The sequence below is a fragment of the Saccostrea cucullata genome, unplaced genomic scaffold, assembly GCF_032062105.1.
Source record: "Saccostrea cucullata isolate Sc308-1 unplaced genomic scaffold, CSIRO_AGI_Scuc_v1 ctg705, whole genome shotgun sequence".
NCBI lineage: Eukaryota > Metazoa > Mollusca > Bivalvia > Ostreida > Ostreidae > Saccostrea > Saccostrea cuccullata.
The window spans coordinates 4,643-20,857 of NW_026925443.1; the positions used below are offsets into that span (position 1 = coordinate 4,643).

Sequence of the window (16,215 nt, forward strand, 5' to 3'; positions counted from 1 at the left end):
GAGAGATTTTTTCCCTCATTCCGGGGATTGCTATTGAAACCCAAGTCGTGGTGAGGCGCCTAGACACTTTGCAGGAGTTGAGCAGATATAATATGGTGCGAGTTCAGCTAAATACGGAGCCACAGAACAGAAATAGAAGGGGACACCCTTACACTAGACTTTCCACAAGAAGAACTTCAAGAGGAGCACCTTCTAGATCCCCGCCACCGCCGCCGTCCAGACCTGCAGCCCCCCAGGTACAGGCACGGAACCAGGGGCGGATCCCCACCTGGGGCTTTCGTGTTCCCATTCAGTCAATTATGTGCACCCTATGTCTGGCAGAGGGGGAGGAGAATAACTTTTGTTGTTCCCGCTGCCTCCAACGGGCAGCATGTACCTTATGCGCTGCCCGCATCATCGAACAAGATCTTCCGTGCCCCCTCTGCCGGAACCAGCGGCGACTGTTAGTACCTTTGTCCCTCAGGCCTGAGTTTAACCGAGATGACACTTCTTCTGATGAAGATGATGATGAGTCCATTGGGCACCTAGTCCACGAGTTATTGGCCGCCTAGACCAGCCATCCCACCTTAGGTGTATTGTTGGTAAACTGCACTTCTACTCTCAGATTTCCTGTTTCTATGAGATGGAATTTATCCGATTGCGCCTCTTGATCTTTAGTGAAATCCCAGCCCCATAGAGTGTAGCCGCTTTTATACTCTTCTAAGGTGATGTCTGGAGCCCAATCTTCTCCTAATTTTCCCAGAGCTTGATACAGACTGAGATAAGATCTCAGATATAAATCGTCGTTGAAATTAGGCTCAAAACATCGAGTACTCATGGTCTCTCCGTTGATACTGACATCTAATTTCTTGATCCCAAAGTTTTGGAAATGAAAGGGATTTTTAGTTTGATCTCCGTTAAAGGCGGCATTCTCCACAAAGCCTAAAATGAGACGTTTAGGCATCTGGCCTTGAAACAGATGATCCGTAATCTTAGACTGAGTTCCTGTGGGGATGGTAAAGGTTTTCACTTCCACTCTTCTCAAGGGATATTTGGCTCTGTGGGTATTCAAACTCTGATTAATGGCATTCATCATGACTGGTGTGGGTTTGACTTTTCTCACCCACAAGACCATACTCAAAATTTTCACTTTTCCTGTACTTCCTCCTTTGATCATCATGTAGAAAGCAGGTCTAGCTCGATTAAATCGCAAACGGACGTCCACTCCATTAGGTAGAAATCGATCTTGTTGAAACAAATCCAGATGTAAACGATCCAGCAAACTGATTTTCTTACTGTTAGCAATAGCTTGGTGTCTTTTTCGGAATCCTTCGTTTTTAGAATTGGCCGGTAACGCTGTGAGGATGGGTTCGTTAATGGTCACCGTGTCGGCACCACCATTTCCAGCTGGAGTTACATCAAAGGTTTTATTTTGAGCTACACCAAGAGCCTCTAACCCCACTTCGTCCATGTGTCCTGCCGTATCTTTTTCCCACAGACTACAGGCTTTCATCTGTGTCTTTAATGTTCTGGGTCGGTAAGACAATAATTTCTCCAGATAAGCTTTGTAAGGATAAGTATCCGTCCCTGGAGTCACTATTTTTCCATTCAGACTGACATCGATTTCCGTAAACATGGAATGTAAGATATTATTCACTGGACTCGAAGTGCTGTTTGCCCCAGTCAGATTACTTCCATCGTCTTTGGTAAATTTACATACCAATTGAAGATAAGTTTGAGATAAATCCAGATAGTGATCTCCTTGTCCTTTAATTTCAAATTCGATGGGAGCGGTGTCCGAATCTAAAGTACTGGAAATAGGGTAATATTCTTCCCATTTCGAGTCTTCTAAAGCAATATTAGTGGGAGGGACTTCAAACAATTGTAAATTGTTCATCCCACACGCACAGGAATCGGGTTGTAACATGATGTGTCTACTAGGATTCAGTTTTCACAAATGAACCTTCTGTTCACAGGACTGGCCTATTTATACCCCTCTCTCAGTCAAACACATCTAAAGGACGTTTTCTTTTAGGAATTCCTCCTCCTTGTTTCTTCCTTTTTCTCTTAGGACCCCCTCGGGCTAACATAGGGGTCTTTTTTCTTCTGTTGTTAGTACCTCCTAGATTCATTCTTTGTTTCACCATTCCCGAAGTATTTTTTAGAGCTTGTACTCCGTGAGTTTTGACTGCGTCTTTTAAAGATCTCTTATTTTCTAATACGTCTAATCCCGTTCTAGCAGCAGCAGTCAAGGCGTGTTTAGCTCCCGTTTTCAGTAAATCAGTAAAAAATCCTCGGCCTCTCTGTCTTCTTCTTTTTCTTCTTGTTATTTTAATCACCATTCCCGATCCCCTCTGTTTTTTCATTCTTTTTCTTCTTCTTCTTTTGTTAGTACCTCCTAGATTCATTCTTTGTTTCACCATTCCCGAAGTATTTTTTAGAGCTTGTACTCCGTGAGTTTTGACTGCGTCTTTTAAAGATCTCTTATTTTCTAATACGTCTAATCCCGTTCTAGCAGCAGCAGTCAAGGCGTGTTTAGCTCCGGTTTTCAGTAAATCAGTAAAAAATCCTTCCCCTCTTTGATAGTTTTGGGGTGGATAATAGCCTGGTGGTGGTGGGGGTTGCTGTTGACCCAATAATCCTCCTACTAGATTGCTGACTAAAGGAGCTGCTACTTTAAATAGGGATCCTAAAAAACCGTGTCCTTTTTGACGTAATAACCCTTTATGATAGACAAACTGTCCGTGTCCTCTTTGTCTCAGTAATCCGGGATGATACTGCATGGTTCATGTCTCTTATTCAACTGACCTTTCTGTCCTCGGGGGACTTCCTTTTATACCCTTTTTTAGGGCTGAATACAATACAGACAGCAGACCAGACAAGCCACCACGCCCAATAAGATGGAACACAATAACGGTACATTCATCTCAGTATACTTTTCTGAAATGAAGTTTCACCACTGATTTACCACTTACAAAGGGCATGGGAGTCCCTAAAGGAGTCATGATGTGAATCTCAATGGTATCGAAATGTTTTTTACTTAGTTTCAAATATTCCGCTCGAATGGGTTCCCATTTGGCTTGTTTTGAATCCTCCAAATGAAATGTACAAGGCACCACTCTTAAGAGTTTCAAGGCATTGGAGCCTACCGTCTGGGGTTGAATCAAGTCACAATAGACATACATGGATTTCAGATTTTCATATAAATCCACAGTATTGTTTCCCAAGTAACTAATGTTGATCCATTTGGTCATGTTTTCTGTATCGTTCTGAAGAATGACTTTCTGACTGTCCATGCCTAGCTTATAAGCTAGGGATGTGGGGAAACGAATGCATAAGGGAGTAAGATTTTTTCCATTAATTTGATACATCACTCGATCATAGGTCTCGTAATATACTAATTTCATAGAATTCTCTTCATCTGGATGACCAACGGTTTTCCATATTTTTCTCAATGATCTCTGTAGTCCTAGACTTATTTCCTCTGTTAAAGCCTTGGGGTGAACGTAAGGCCCGGGTCTGAAGTGAATTCGTCTAATTTCCATCTTGCCATCTAGATCAATGAGTGAAGGCCGTTTATTATGGGCCCAATCTATCAGTACAGGACATTGACGTAATGGCATTGGGTCTAAGGTTTTCATTTTAAATCTGCCCGATTTAAAAACATTTGGGTCTTTGATATCTTTGTTCTGGGGAGCAAAAGACTGAGGGATCAGGATGTCAAAATAAGCCTCCTTTTCTGTAATGTTTTTCAATGAATTGGGATACATCATTTCTGTTAAAGCCACTTCCCATTCTCCGTCGGTTAAATCCACTGTTTGTGGTAATAAGGTTTTAAATTGAGCGGTCGTATTGGTAGAAAAAGAGGTCATAGACCCATCACTGGGTAAAGTCATGTAAAACCCACTGCTCTCTGCCATGTTCAATCTAAGACTGAGACCTTTGACCTAAGAACCTTTGTATTTATAACAGCACTTTTTTTTAAAAAACAACAAGATTTTTGTTTTTCTTTTATTTTATTGATTCATAACAACAAGAAACAAGAACATCATTATAATAACAAACATTCAAAACTTTGATTCAGTTCTTTTTGTATGGGGAAGGATCTCCTCATGTACAAATAGTCTGTTTCACAACGGTTACCACAGGCATTGAATCCTTTTACGATCACTTCTTTCAAATAGTCTTTAATACAATCTCCAGCTTTTTCCATCCATTTCCCTTGAAACAAAGTGGTTTCCGGTCCCTCTCTTTGGTGAGGCAAGACGTAATTGATTTTCCATTTGAATTCCCTATACTTGGGCTGTCTGGGTCCTAATAAGACCATGTGTTTGCTTCTTTGGCGGTCCGGTAACTTGAATCTCTTATACAGGTAGATTTCATGGTGACCTGTTTTTGTCCCTGGATTCTGATCAAAGAAATCTTGAATACATTCCTCTTTGTTTTTCATCCATTCTCCCTTTAAAGTAGTACCTTCAGGTTCTACTATTTTCCAACGATACTCTGAGCTTAAAAATTCCATGACGTGTGTGCTCTGTCCCTCACTCAGATCAGAAATGATCCTCTTAGGCTTTAGGTGTCTCCTTTTTATATAGAGGAGTGTATCTATTTTTAGATTCCGGGATTAACTGGGTGAATTGGTCGTCTTCTTGACCGTAGGGGTATGATGCATCATGGTAGGACTAGGCATGATGTAACCCACCGAAGAACTCACACAGATCATCCAATATTCTCGATTAGAATCGTGTAAAGCTAACATGACCACACTGGTGATGATGAGGGAAATACAGATGAATAATTGTGCAAAATACACAATTTCTTCTCGAGGAATATTCTCTCCACAAAATTTCCAGTGAGGTGTTATTTGATGAGATCCGTTTGGGGAATCCATGAATCGAAACTTGGGGGATATCCTTTCCACCGGACTTTAACTTCTTGAATGATTTTTTTCCCGACTCGTCGCTTTTTATACCCCAAGATTTCCTCCACTTCGTACACGTCGTCTTTTTTAATGATCTGTTGTAATTCTTTCTCGTAAAATGTCCCTTCTAATTCCTCCTGGTTATAATCTTGTACTCGATACACGTAAGGATACCGACCGGGAACTCGATGAGCAATGGTAAATATTTCCGTGGTCCAGTTCGGTAAATATCCTTTTTCAAAAGTGCGTTTGGCTTTACTGATGCGCACTTTATCTCCTGTTTTAAATTTGGGGGGTTTTTTGGTTTTAGGTGATGATTCTTCCCCATATAAAGTTTTCCAGACTTTTAACACATTCGAGGGATTCACTTGAGCTGGAGCTCTTTGGATACTGCGATGAAAGGTATGATTGTAAGCATACACTAAATCCGGTAAGACCTCTAAATACCGTCTGGTTTTATTTCGAGTGAAATACCGCCACATGCGTGCTTTGAGGGTTCTTTGAAATCGTTCCACGATACTGGCTTTGGTGTCCGTATTGCGAGTGGTAAAGAAATGAATGGATTTAAATGCCTGTAAGAATTCTCGATTGGTAAATTCTTTGCCTTGATCCGATTGAATGCGGACGGGACGTCGACCGTCTTGTCGGAAAATCTCTTGTAATCCTCGAATCATTTCTTTTCCCGTTTTCTGTTTTAAAGGCACCACCCAAGCATATTTAGATAAGACGTCAATGGCACACAATAAAAAAGTATAGCCGTCATTATGTTTCTTTAAACTGGACACATCGGCTAAATCTAATTGCCATTGTTCGTCCATATCCGTCACTCTGGTCTGTTGTCTCCGGAATTTTCGATGAATGGGTTTATGTAAAGTATAAGTATCTTGCTCTTTTAACCATTCTCGTATGGTGTTTAAGGAAATCTTATGTCCCAAACTTTTGACCTGACGATACAAAGTCTGTATGCCTCCATACCCTCTCTTAGGATCGTAATAAATCTCTGTTAAAATGTCTTCTACTCCCTTCTTCTTCTTCTTCTTCTTCTTCTTCTTCATGTCTTAGGCAATGATAGCCAATTTTCCTCGATTTGTTCTAATTTCTTATTGGCTTCTTCTTCTTGGGCTTTTAATTGCTTTTGGGCTCGATAGGGACTATATTTAGGTGTGAATTTTTTTAACACCCTTGATCTTGCCTCTACAGGTCGACTAATAGGGGTCAAAAAAGAAGAGGAAGCATCCTGAAATCCGCTCTCTTCCTCTTCGTCGTTGTCGTCACTCAAAGCCCCTTTAGGAGTACTGATTTTTCCTGGTTTCTGCATGGCTTTTATAAGGTCTCGATTTTGCAAGTAAGTCATGGGAGTACGGGTCTCTTTTAAAGCTTGAGCAAATTCGTATAATCCTTTAGGCACCGGACGATTTTTCAAGGATCTGGTTCTCATGTTTTCGGCCATTATATCCACAATGTTAGAATCGGGCACTTTTTGACCTCGATAACTGATTTCTCCGTCTTTATCCCAAGTCAAGACGTTGGTTTTCTTTAAATGATTTAATAATAATTCAGCTTTTCTTTGCATGGGTTTATTCACACTTTGAATGATTTGTTGATCGATCTCGGGGTCTGAGGCTGCTAGTGGTGCTGCTGCTACTGCTGGAGCTGCTGCTGCTGCTGCTGCTGCGGGGGCTGGGGCTAAGGGTGCAGGGGTTTTTTTGGTAGTCGTTGGCTCTCTCGCTTGTTGTAAATAATTCCTATACCGATGAAGTTCTTGACCGTATAAAGCCACTTTTTCTTCTGGAGTTAAATCTTCACGTCTGGTAATCTGGTCCAATTCTTGACCTATACTCAGCGTAGATTGAAATTCCGGAGGTTTGGGGAGTTTACCTTTGAGTTCATTCAACAGAACTTCAGGTACTAACACCATTTTACGACTCATTTTAGAAGGTTTAACAGTAAAGGAGCGGCTGCTGCGAATAAAAAAGGAAAAATACCTCCTTTTTGTTGTACTAATAAAGCTCTTCGTCTCTGGATGGATTGAGGTTGAACCAGTCTCCTTAAGATGTGTTTCTTAGGAGCTAGTTTTCGTTTCTGAGCCGAATGGAGAGGTAACACTCCTTTTAATAGGTTGTAGACGATCTCACAAATTTTCAGAATACAGTCTCCAGAACAATGTTTTAAAATCCCCGTTTTTAAGGACGAGGAATAGTGAGGATCCGATAACACTCTTAAAAGAGGAGCATGCGCTCTTAATCGCGTACAACATCCCTTTTTCTTCTTGGCCATCTTTGAAAACAATGAAGAGAAGTCTCTCATGTCACTCCCTTTTATAGTCTTAAGGAGGGGCATACCCTCCGTGTTTGTCACTCTCGTGTTTATCTCTATTTTTCTCCCTGACATAAATTTTTCCACAATATCGGCATTTATATCTCAGACCTTTAGGAAGTTGAGGGGTGGAGGCTGTCAAGGGTTGAAAACGTGTGATTTTAGGGACATGAATGGGAACTTTAATTCCAGGGGAGGGAATGCCCACATTCACTCGAGGAAACACTTCTAAATCGCTGGCTCTTTGACTCCCTATGGGTCCCATAGTACGATCCATTCTCAGTTCTGCTTGTTTCTTGAGTAACTCTCCTATGGTCTTTTGTCTTTGTTCCTTATAATACTGATTGATTTCGTTTTTTAAACTTTCGGGCATGGCTTTACTTTGAGCTAGAGTTTGAGGGGTCCTTTTTACCGCCCCTGTTTTCTTAGGAGGGGCTTTTCTCTTCTTGGGTGGGGCTTTTTTCTTCTTCTTTTTTCTGCTCTTTTGAGCTGCTCCTCCCACTCGGACCATCCAATCTGGAAACACTCTTTGTTTCTTATTATCGACTCTTACCACTACAATCTTTAAACGACGAACCCGTCGTTTTTTAGGACTATTCCATTTGAATAAATGACGAATGATGACTCCACCTAGAAATCCAGCTCCTCCGCGTTTTAAAATGGCTGTTTTCCTTTCTTCGTCACTAGCCGATTGATCGGCAATGATCTTTAAATCTTGACGATGATTATTAATAAACTTTTGAGTCAGTTTATTGATAGGTAAGACCCCTTTCATTAAATTGCGAGCTCCCATGGCAAACCAGTTCAATAAGGCTTTACGGCCTAATTCGATTAAATGGGCTCGTTTGGTGGGATCTCGTTCCCGCTGTAAACGTCGTAAGGTTCTCACTAATTTACTCTTGGCAGATGGAGCCATGATGAGAGTGAAATGAATAATGACTCAGAAGAGTGGGAAACACTTTTATTTATACTCTTGAGGCATGTGTATAGTCAACAATTCAAACATTCGACTTCTTAATCGGTATTCGTCTGGGGTCTGGGGACTCAAATCCACGAGAAGATAACCGTGAGGTACCTGGGTGGCTTCTTGATAAGCAGACATCAAATGAGGCAAAGCTAGCTGACGACTCAATACACTGATCTGTGATTTGTCTCTGGGATTTTTGAATAAGACTAAATAATGAGCATTCAAACTAATGGTGCGATGAGAGGCAGCTCGATCAAATAAATTCTGAGTGATGTAAATCACACTGGTATTCCGATGATGAGCTTTACGGGTAAACCAATCCACAATCGATTCGATGGCTTTTCCTCCCATCATGTCGTCAAAAATGAGTAAATGGGGCACACTCAAATTGGCTACTAATTTCTCGTCGTCTTCTGGAATATTTCGGATGAAAGATACCTTCTCTTTTAAAGAAGTGTAAGCGGGTTGCCATTCCCGATAACACCAGACGATCTTTTCGGGCCTGGGGGTGATCCAGTCTAGATTGTTCACTAATGACTTGACGAATTCTGTTTTGCCCGATTTCGAGGGTCCAGCAACTACCATGGTAAATTCGTGTTTCAATTGAAAAGAGGGGAGGGGTGTCTCCTCGGAATACATGTTGATCAATGAAAGAAAAGTTGGGTTCAGGGTCTTATTTATACTTATTCTTATACTTATTTATAGAAGAATATGTTTTTTATAGAGAAGAAGAAACAACACAAATCAATTCAATTTTTTATTTGTAACAAACAAACAAACAAACATATCAATAACCATAAGGTAAAGTGTTATAATTCTCTACAATTTGTCTCTTGTCATATACAATTCTCACTGTTTTCTCTGAAGGTTTGTTCACGACCTCACAATCCCGGGTCCTCTGGATTTTGCTGGGATAGGGAACTTTTATTTCCTCTATTTCTCCCATGAGCATTTTTTGTAAAGTCTCTGGGCACACCAACTGAGAGGTTCGATGGTTGAGAGTGACCCCTTTGCATTTATGAACCTCGGTTCCTTTGTCCGTTCGGAAAGCATAATTTTTAGGACCTGCCGACATGAATTTAGTGATGTGATCCCCGTCTAATTCGTCGGTCCATTCTCCTAAACTATGGCCCAAAGTAGGATTAAAAGCTCCTTCCTTATGTTGGTAAATGATACTGTCCGTATCGAAATAAAGGCCCCGTTCTTCTAAAGGTCGTAAAGTCTCGTAGAGATGTAAGCGAGCATAGGCGGTGGTAAAACAAGCTAGGATCACGTTTCCAAAGGGACATTCTTCGACGAATTCCTGTTTGTCTTGAAAATTCACTAGAATCTTGTCTTCAATGGAATCTTCTTTATTGACTAAGAGTCGCACACCCTTGATGTCGACCGTCGAATTTTGTAAGAGTTGATGTAATTCCTCTACTTCGTCCAAGTATCTGACTTTGGGTAATAACAAGCGTTGAGCAAATTTTCCCCACAGACAATTTAAAAAGAGTTTAGCAATGGTTCTTAACACTGGATTCTTCTTGATACTGAGAATGTCCATCATGAATCCTTCTTTGTATAACACTTCTCGAATGTAATCTTGTTCTTGTTCTGAGGTCTTACATTCGGAGGGAAATCCGGACGCTTCCTGTTTGATCTTGAGGAAGGTATCGATGTACTCTTTAAATAAGTCTTGACTGCGTTCTTTGAAATGCCACACTTCGTAAGTTTGCTCTAAGGTATACCCCATGTCCAAGGCTTTATGTAATTCGCACGTCACCCAAGTACCCGTGAGACTACGTTCCCGGTCGGTGTGTTGACATGGGTGTTGAGACGTAGAGTCTTGTTGTTGGGCACAGGTGCGACATAAGGGAAATAATAACTTACCTCCCGTCCGATAAGGTAATACGGGGTGAAAGAGGCCTCGGGGTGGCAAGACCCGACAGTGAATGAGACCGAAATAATTTCTCACGTCCTGGAAGTCGTCTGTGATGATCTCGGGATGCCCTAGGGGAAAAGGTCTGTGTTTCAACACGTAAGGGTATAAGGAACACACGTCCACGTATCTCATGTCCCCTTCTTCACAATATAATTTAGTGGCATTGGTCCGGCCTCCGTACAGGGCTTCTCGAGGTTTCAAAGGATCCGGAATGTCCAGATCTCGTACAAATTGCTGTAAAGTCTCATCTTGTTGCACTTGTTGATCGAAATCGTGCTCCCAGATACTACACACGTTGTACCCCATGTCCTCTAAATCCGCAGTCCTTCTGAGAGTTTTCTCGTGTAATTGTTGGTAAGTAAATTGGGTCCGGTGAGGATGAGTTTCCGTCTGTAAACTGGGATAGCAAGTGGGGCATCCGTGCCAATAGCATCCGTAAAATTCGTAGACGGTGCGAGTCGCTTCCTGGTATCCGTCGACGGTATAATTTCCGATCGGGACTTCGCCTCCGTTTCTGGCATATCGTATGTGACATCCATTCTGATGACTCATCCAGGTGAGCCATCGACAGGCTTTGACCGAATATTGTCGTGCCGGATCATACCCGAGGTTCGGAATGATGGCAATGCTGTCTTTAGGCATGAAATTTCGACGGTAGGCTAAATTAGCAGCACTGGCAAACGTGATGGATTCCTGGAAAGGGTCCACGTTGACCAACTTCTTGAGGGTGCTTCTAAACCGTGCACAGCATTTGTGTAAGATGTCAACGTCCGAGATACAATACCCTACAAACTCTTTCTGGAAATCAAACACTTTTCCCCTCTGTTGGTCGTACCATTCGTAAAAAGCTTTTCGTCCACTGGTAGTCATTTCGTCCGGATTGTAGAAAGCTGCCGGTGGATAAAGTCCCACGTAATTCTGGTTCTGTTCCGTATTAAAAAAGTGAGGGAAATAACCTTTCTTCATTTCGTTCAAATCGAAAGCGGAGGGCATCTGGGCCAAAGGAAAGGTTAAGAAACTATACGAGTCGATGAATTTGAGTCCACATATTTCCATGGACAAGATCTTACTCCCGTTCATGATCACGCTAGGTTTCAGGGGAGAAGAATGCACTATGTAATTCAAAATGAATTGTCCGTCGTAGCCTCTGAAGTTATGGGCGATGACGATGGCCCCGTCGTGTACTAAAGTGGAATTCTTAGTACCTGTAGTGGGTTGAAATAACCAGTCCATGAACTTCTTTAAGGTGTCTGGGCCTTGAAATAGGTGCTGACGGGGTCCCATGTGTTGACAATGAGGACAAGGTTGGTCTATGTCTAAACCATCGCAATGTTGACAGACGCGATGTGCCACACACAGATTAGGGACGTGAATGCCCGATTCCTGAGTGCATTCGAAATCGAAATAAATGGTAAACTCTAAGGTGTCTTCTCCCTTCTTCTTCTTCTTCTTGGGTTTCTGTGGAACGTAGCACCGATGATCGGCATCGACGATTTTCTTACAGATCTTACACTGTTTCTGATCTCCGCATTTGTGATGAGGTAATAATTTCTTTGGTATCCAGGACTGACATTTCTCGCATAGTCCCATTAAATTGCAGACAGTAGTGGTGGTTTTCTTACCATGAGGTTTTAAATGATCTTCGTAGCAGGTCCTGTTCTTAAAAGTTCCATGGCATTCCTGGCATTTAATCTTGATCCCTTCATCGGGACAATTAGGGTGATGTCCTAAACAAAAGGTACAGCGATGAGGGCATTTGGAGCGATGGTCTGTGAAACTCGTGTACCCCACGTCGCAATGATCACAGTAGTAGGGGTTCCCCGTTACTCCCGGCATCGATATGATGGCATCGCAATGACGGTTGTCTAACAAAATGTTCAAACAAGTTCCGTCTCCCCAGCCTTTGAAGATGCGCTCTAAACAGAGTTTAGTCGAAGTAGATTTGAATTGAAATATTTTCAATCGATACTGAGGAGCTAATACCTGTTGTAATTTTATCCACTCTGCAGATCCACACGCTTGAGTGATATCACACTCGGCCTGTTCCATGAGAGCTATGGCTTCTCGTTTCTGGTCTAAGTATTGATCTCCCTTCCGCATACGGACCCATCGTTTTTCCCATTCCGGGTCTGGATGTTCCGGTTTCTGACTGTGTAATCGAGTGACGACGATGGCTCTAGCCAAACAAAATTCATCATTGGGATTGACGATTCGAACGATGGATTGTTTATTTTTCTTGAAAGTTTCTTTATCCAGTTGTAGATGTTTGTTTCTGTTTCCACCACTCCCCTGGGGATTCTCGATGTGTAACAGATCGAATTTCGTGGAGCCGTCGCCGATTTTGAAATCCTTTTTGGATTGTTGCACACGTTGTATTTCTTTAAAAATGACGTCTTCGTTTAAATCTTTACATTGCATAAACCCGTAAGAAATGTCTGAATCCAGAGAATCGTGACTTATGTTCAGGCGAAGGTAATCGTTAGGATCACACTGCATTTTCGATTTGAAGTCCTGTAATATGTTTTTGAATAATCGTAGAAGGAAAGCTGTGCTTTCTTCTTCTTCTGGAAATTCATCGAAATGAACGACATATTCATTTTCATGCGCTTTAAATTTTGGAGAGGTCCATTTTTCAGCTAGTCTCATGTGATAATACTCCGAAATGGGTTTAGGTGGTAAATCTATTTCTCTCTCGGTACTTTTTCGTTTCAATATGCGTCGAGCCTGTACCTGTTTTTCTCTAGTAGAATCCATGTCTATCAGGTGATGGCTCTGAGAGTAAAATGAACCCAAAGTCGGAGAAAACCGTATTTATATACAGTGGATGACGTCATAATGCACAGGTAAGTTTTTGCACACGGCCCTAAACAAACTTGGCTCGCTGCCAAGTATTTACCTGTGTAGTCAGCATATTTTTTTTTTTTTGCACACGGCGCATTTACCTGTATAGTCAGCATAAAAAAACGTAGGTAAAAGGTATTTTTGCACACGACCCTAAAATAAATCCAAGCTATATATATAAACCAGCGCTGGACATTGATGATCATTCTGTGTGAGTACTTGGAATTGGACACAGGTAAAAAATGGAGCAGACAAAAAATATGACAGAGGAAATGGAGTATTGTTGGTCTATTAACGGAGAACGTTTTGGAGAATGGATGAAAATTAAAGAAGAAGCCATCCAGGATTTTTATAAACGCAACAGAAATTATTTAAAATGGCCACCGAATTTAAAGTACAAAAAATTTTGGTTGGTAAAAAGAGTGGAATTGGATCCTGAAGATTATGAAAAAAATCATGACACCAGAGAGGAAAAATACTGTCTGAAGGAGAGAAAAAATGGATATGATGGTTATCAAAAATACCAATTGAAGATCATGAGTGAACCTTATACAATACTGGAGAAGAGTTCCTGGAAAATTCAACTTCAATCGTGTTTTTATGAAGTGATAGAAAAGAGGTTTCGGAAAGAAAACAGCCTTCAAGGACTTTTTACAGATAGGCCTATTTATAAAGTGTATGTATATTGTCGCATCCCTTTATCGCCTGAAGAAAAACAATCTAAAGAAAAAGGAGAGGGAAAAAATTAAGAAGACAGTGTATAATTGTATTTTCATTCTGAATAAAATTGAAAAATCAAAATCTGTTGTTCTTGTTTTCACTAAAACCAGTTCAAACCGGTTAGAGGACTGTCTAGACTGTGAATGCGTGACGTCATAATCACATTCTTGCAATGTTTTTGCACACGGCGCATTTTTTTACCTGTATAGTCAGCATAAAAACAAAAAACGTAGTACCTACGTATAGTGTAAACACACCCTGTATTTAGGGATAGGTTAGGGGATAGGGTTAGTTAGGGCTAGGGGGATAGGGTTAGGGTTAGGGTTAGTTAGGGTTAGGGTTAGTTAGGGCTAGGGGGATAGGGTTAGTTAGGGTTAGGGGTTAGGGTTAGTTAGGGTTAGGGTTAGTTAGGGTTAGGGTTAGGGGGGTTAGGGTTAGGGTTAGGGGTTAGGGTTAGGGTTAGTTAGGGCTAAGGGGGATAGGGATAGTTAGGGATAGTTAGGGTTAGTTAGGGCTAGGGGGTTAGGGTTAGGGGGTTAGGGGCTAGGGTTAGGGTTAGGGTTGTGGGCTTGGTGTAAATTGTAACATAAATTTACACTTTTTGTAACATAAATATTCAAAAGTGTAATTTGTAACATAAATAGTGTAAATTGTAACATAAATAGTGTAATTGTAACATAAACATATTTGAGGGTAGAAAATCGATCTCTTTGATTTAATTGATTGATTTAACCCGAATTTCCTCTGTTTTAAGATTTCTAACCCTCTGGGTTTCAGCGTTCTATCTTTATTATTAGCTGAGATAGTACTGATTTATGTTACATTTTACACAATAATTAACCGAATATTTCTATGTTTTTAATCCCTAAATTGAAATCATTTTAGTATTTAAAAGTTATAAATAAATATTTTCATATTGTTTTAGGGTAAAAATTATTGATTTTTCCTACAAATAAATCTGATATATGACCACAAAGTTTATGTTACAATTTACACTTTCTAACCCTGGGGTTAGAACAAAATTATTGAAATTTACAGGTTTTACCTGTTTAATGCTCTTGTACACTTTTTATTGATATGGTTTACTTCTATAATGAAATATTCAACAGGAAAGAACAAGTTTTGACCTTAATATTTTAATCATTGGGTCATCAAATTATTTTTTCAAAAATAACACAGTATTTAGAGTCTAAAATAATAAATATGTGTAGAAAGAACAGGAAATACAATGTTTCTAATTGTATTTTAAAAATATAACATGTTTTAAATTGAGCGTAATACTTACTTTGACAAAATATCAAGTCGCAACAAAAAATAAATGCATAAAGTGATTTCAAAATGTTGCGACATCATATTTGCCATAAATTTTGTCGAATGCGTAAAAAATTAAATTATACCACTTTATATTTGTACGGTTACCTTAGACGAAGAAAAAATAACCCTGACTTTACTTTAATTATCTGTATCTTTAAGAAAAACAAGAAAAAAGTATATTCATAACCCTGGGGTTTGAAAGTGTAAAATGTAACATAAACATTTTTAAACATTTTGCACTGTAATGATTGCATTAAAATAGATTATGTCATGAATTCACAAAATTTAGCATCATTCTAAGTGTTCATAATACTCAGTAAGTCGAAAAATTATGTCGCGACTAAAGAAGGGCCAATTAAGTGATTTCGACATGTCGCGACTCCTGATTGGCTCTTATTTTTGTCGAATAGGTATCAATATGCAATTTTTTGCTTTATAATAGTACGGTTTACTTAGACGAAGGAAAATAAATCTTATTTCTACTTTAATTATCTGTATTCTGAAGAAATAAAAGGAAAATGTATTTTTGTTGGGACTTAGAAATTTTCACCTTAAATTCTGCTTACCTCTGAGCAGAGGTCATTTGGAGAGAAGCTGACAGTTATTTATTCTAGTTTCAGGTTATTAATATTAATTAAAAGTAGAGTTTTCTCTAATTTCTAATATAAATTGAAAAATAAACAAATATAAGCCAAAAAGGGAAATATGACTCTGGGGTTAGAAAGTGTAAAATGTAACATAAATATTTTTTAACATTTTGCACTGTAATAATTGCATTAAAGTAGGTTATGTTATGAATTCACAAAATTTAGCATCATTCTAATTGTTCGCAATACTCAGTTAGTCGAAAAATAATGTCGCGACTGAACAAGAGATACTTTAGTGATTTTGAGATGTCGCAACTCCTATTTTGTCGTAATTTGGGTCGATTACGTATCAATTTGAATTTTTGTGCTTTATAATAGTACGGTTTACTTAGACGAAGGGAATTAATTCTTATTTCTACTTTTTTCCCTTTATTTACATGTATTCTTATAAAAAAAAACACTGTAAATGAATTTTCTTAAATCTGGGGTTTGAAAGTGTAAAATGTAACATAAATCAATTTTTGAACTTCATGTTCTTATCTAATAGAAAATAATAGAAAATGCATTCATTAATCAAAATATAACATATTTATAATTGTTCGCAACACTCAATTTGTCAAAAAATTATGTCGCAATGAATTAATAG

At 39.6% G+C, this 16,215-nt stretch overlaps 2 protein-coding genes across 2 annotated transcripts; both read right to left on the reverse strand.

Moving 5' to 3' along the window:
- Positions 1-547: 547 nt before the first annotated feature.
- LOC134268847 (uncharacterized protein F54H12.2-like) lies at positions 548-1,906 on the reverse strand. Its single transcript, XM_062751089.1, has one exon. The coding sequence runs from the start codon at positions 1,904-1,906 to the stop codon at positions 548-550; it is 1,359 nt and encodes a 452-aa protein (XP_062607073.1).
- Positions 1,907-4,839: 2,933 nt separating this feature from the next.
- Positions 4,840-5,955, reverse strand: LOC134268848 (uncharacterized). Its single transcript, XM_062751090.1, has one exon. The coding sequence runs from the start codon at positions 5,953-5,955 to the stop codon at positions 4,840-4,842; it is 1,116 nt and encodes a 371-aa protein (XP_062607074.1).
- Positions 5,956-16,215: the final 10,260 nt, after the last annotated feature.

Coding starts and splice junctions, on each gene's coding strand:
- LOC134268847 (XM_062751089.1), bottom strand. CDS start 1,906: ATGTTACAACCCGATTCCTGTGCGTGTGGGATGAACAATTTACAATTG.
- LOC134268848 (XM_062751090.1), bottom strand. CDS start 5,955: ATGAAGAAGAAGAAGAAGAAGAAGAAGAAGAAGGGAGTAGAAGACATT.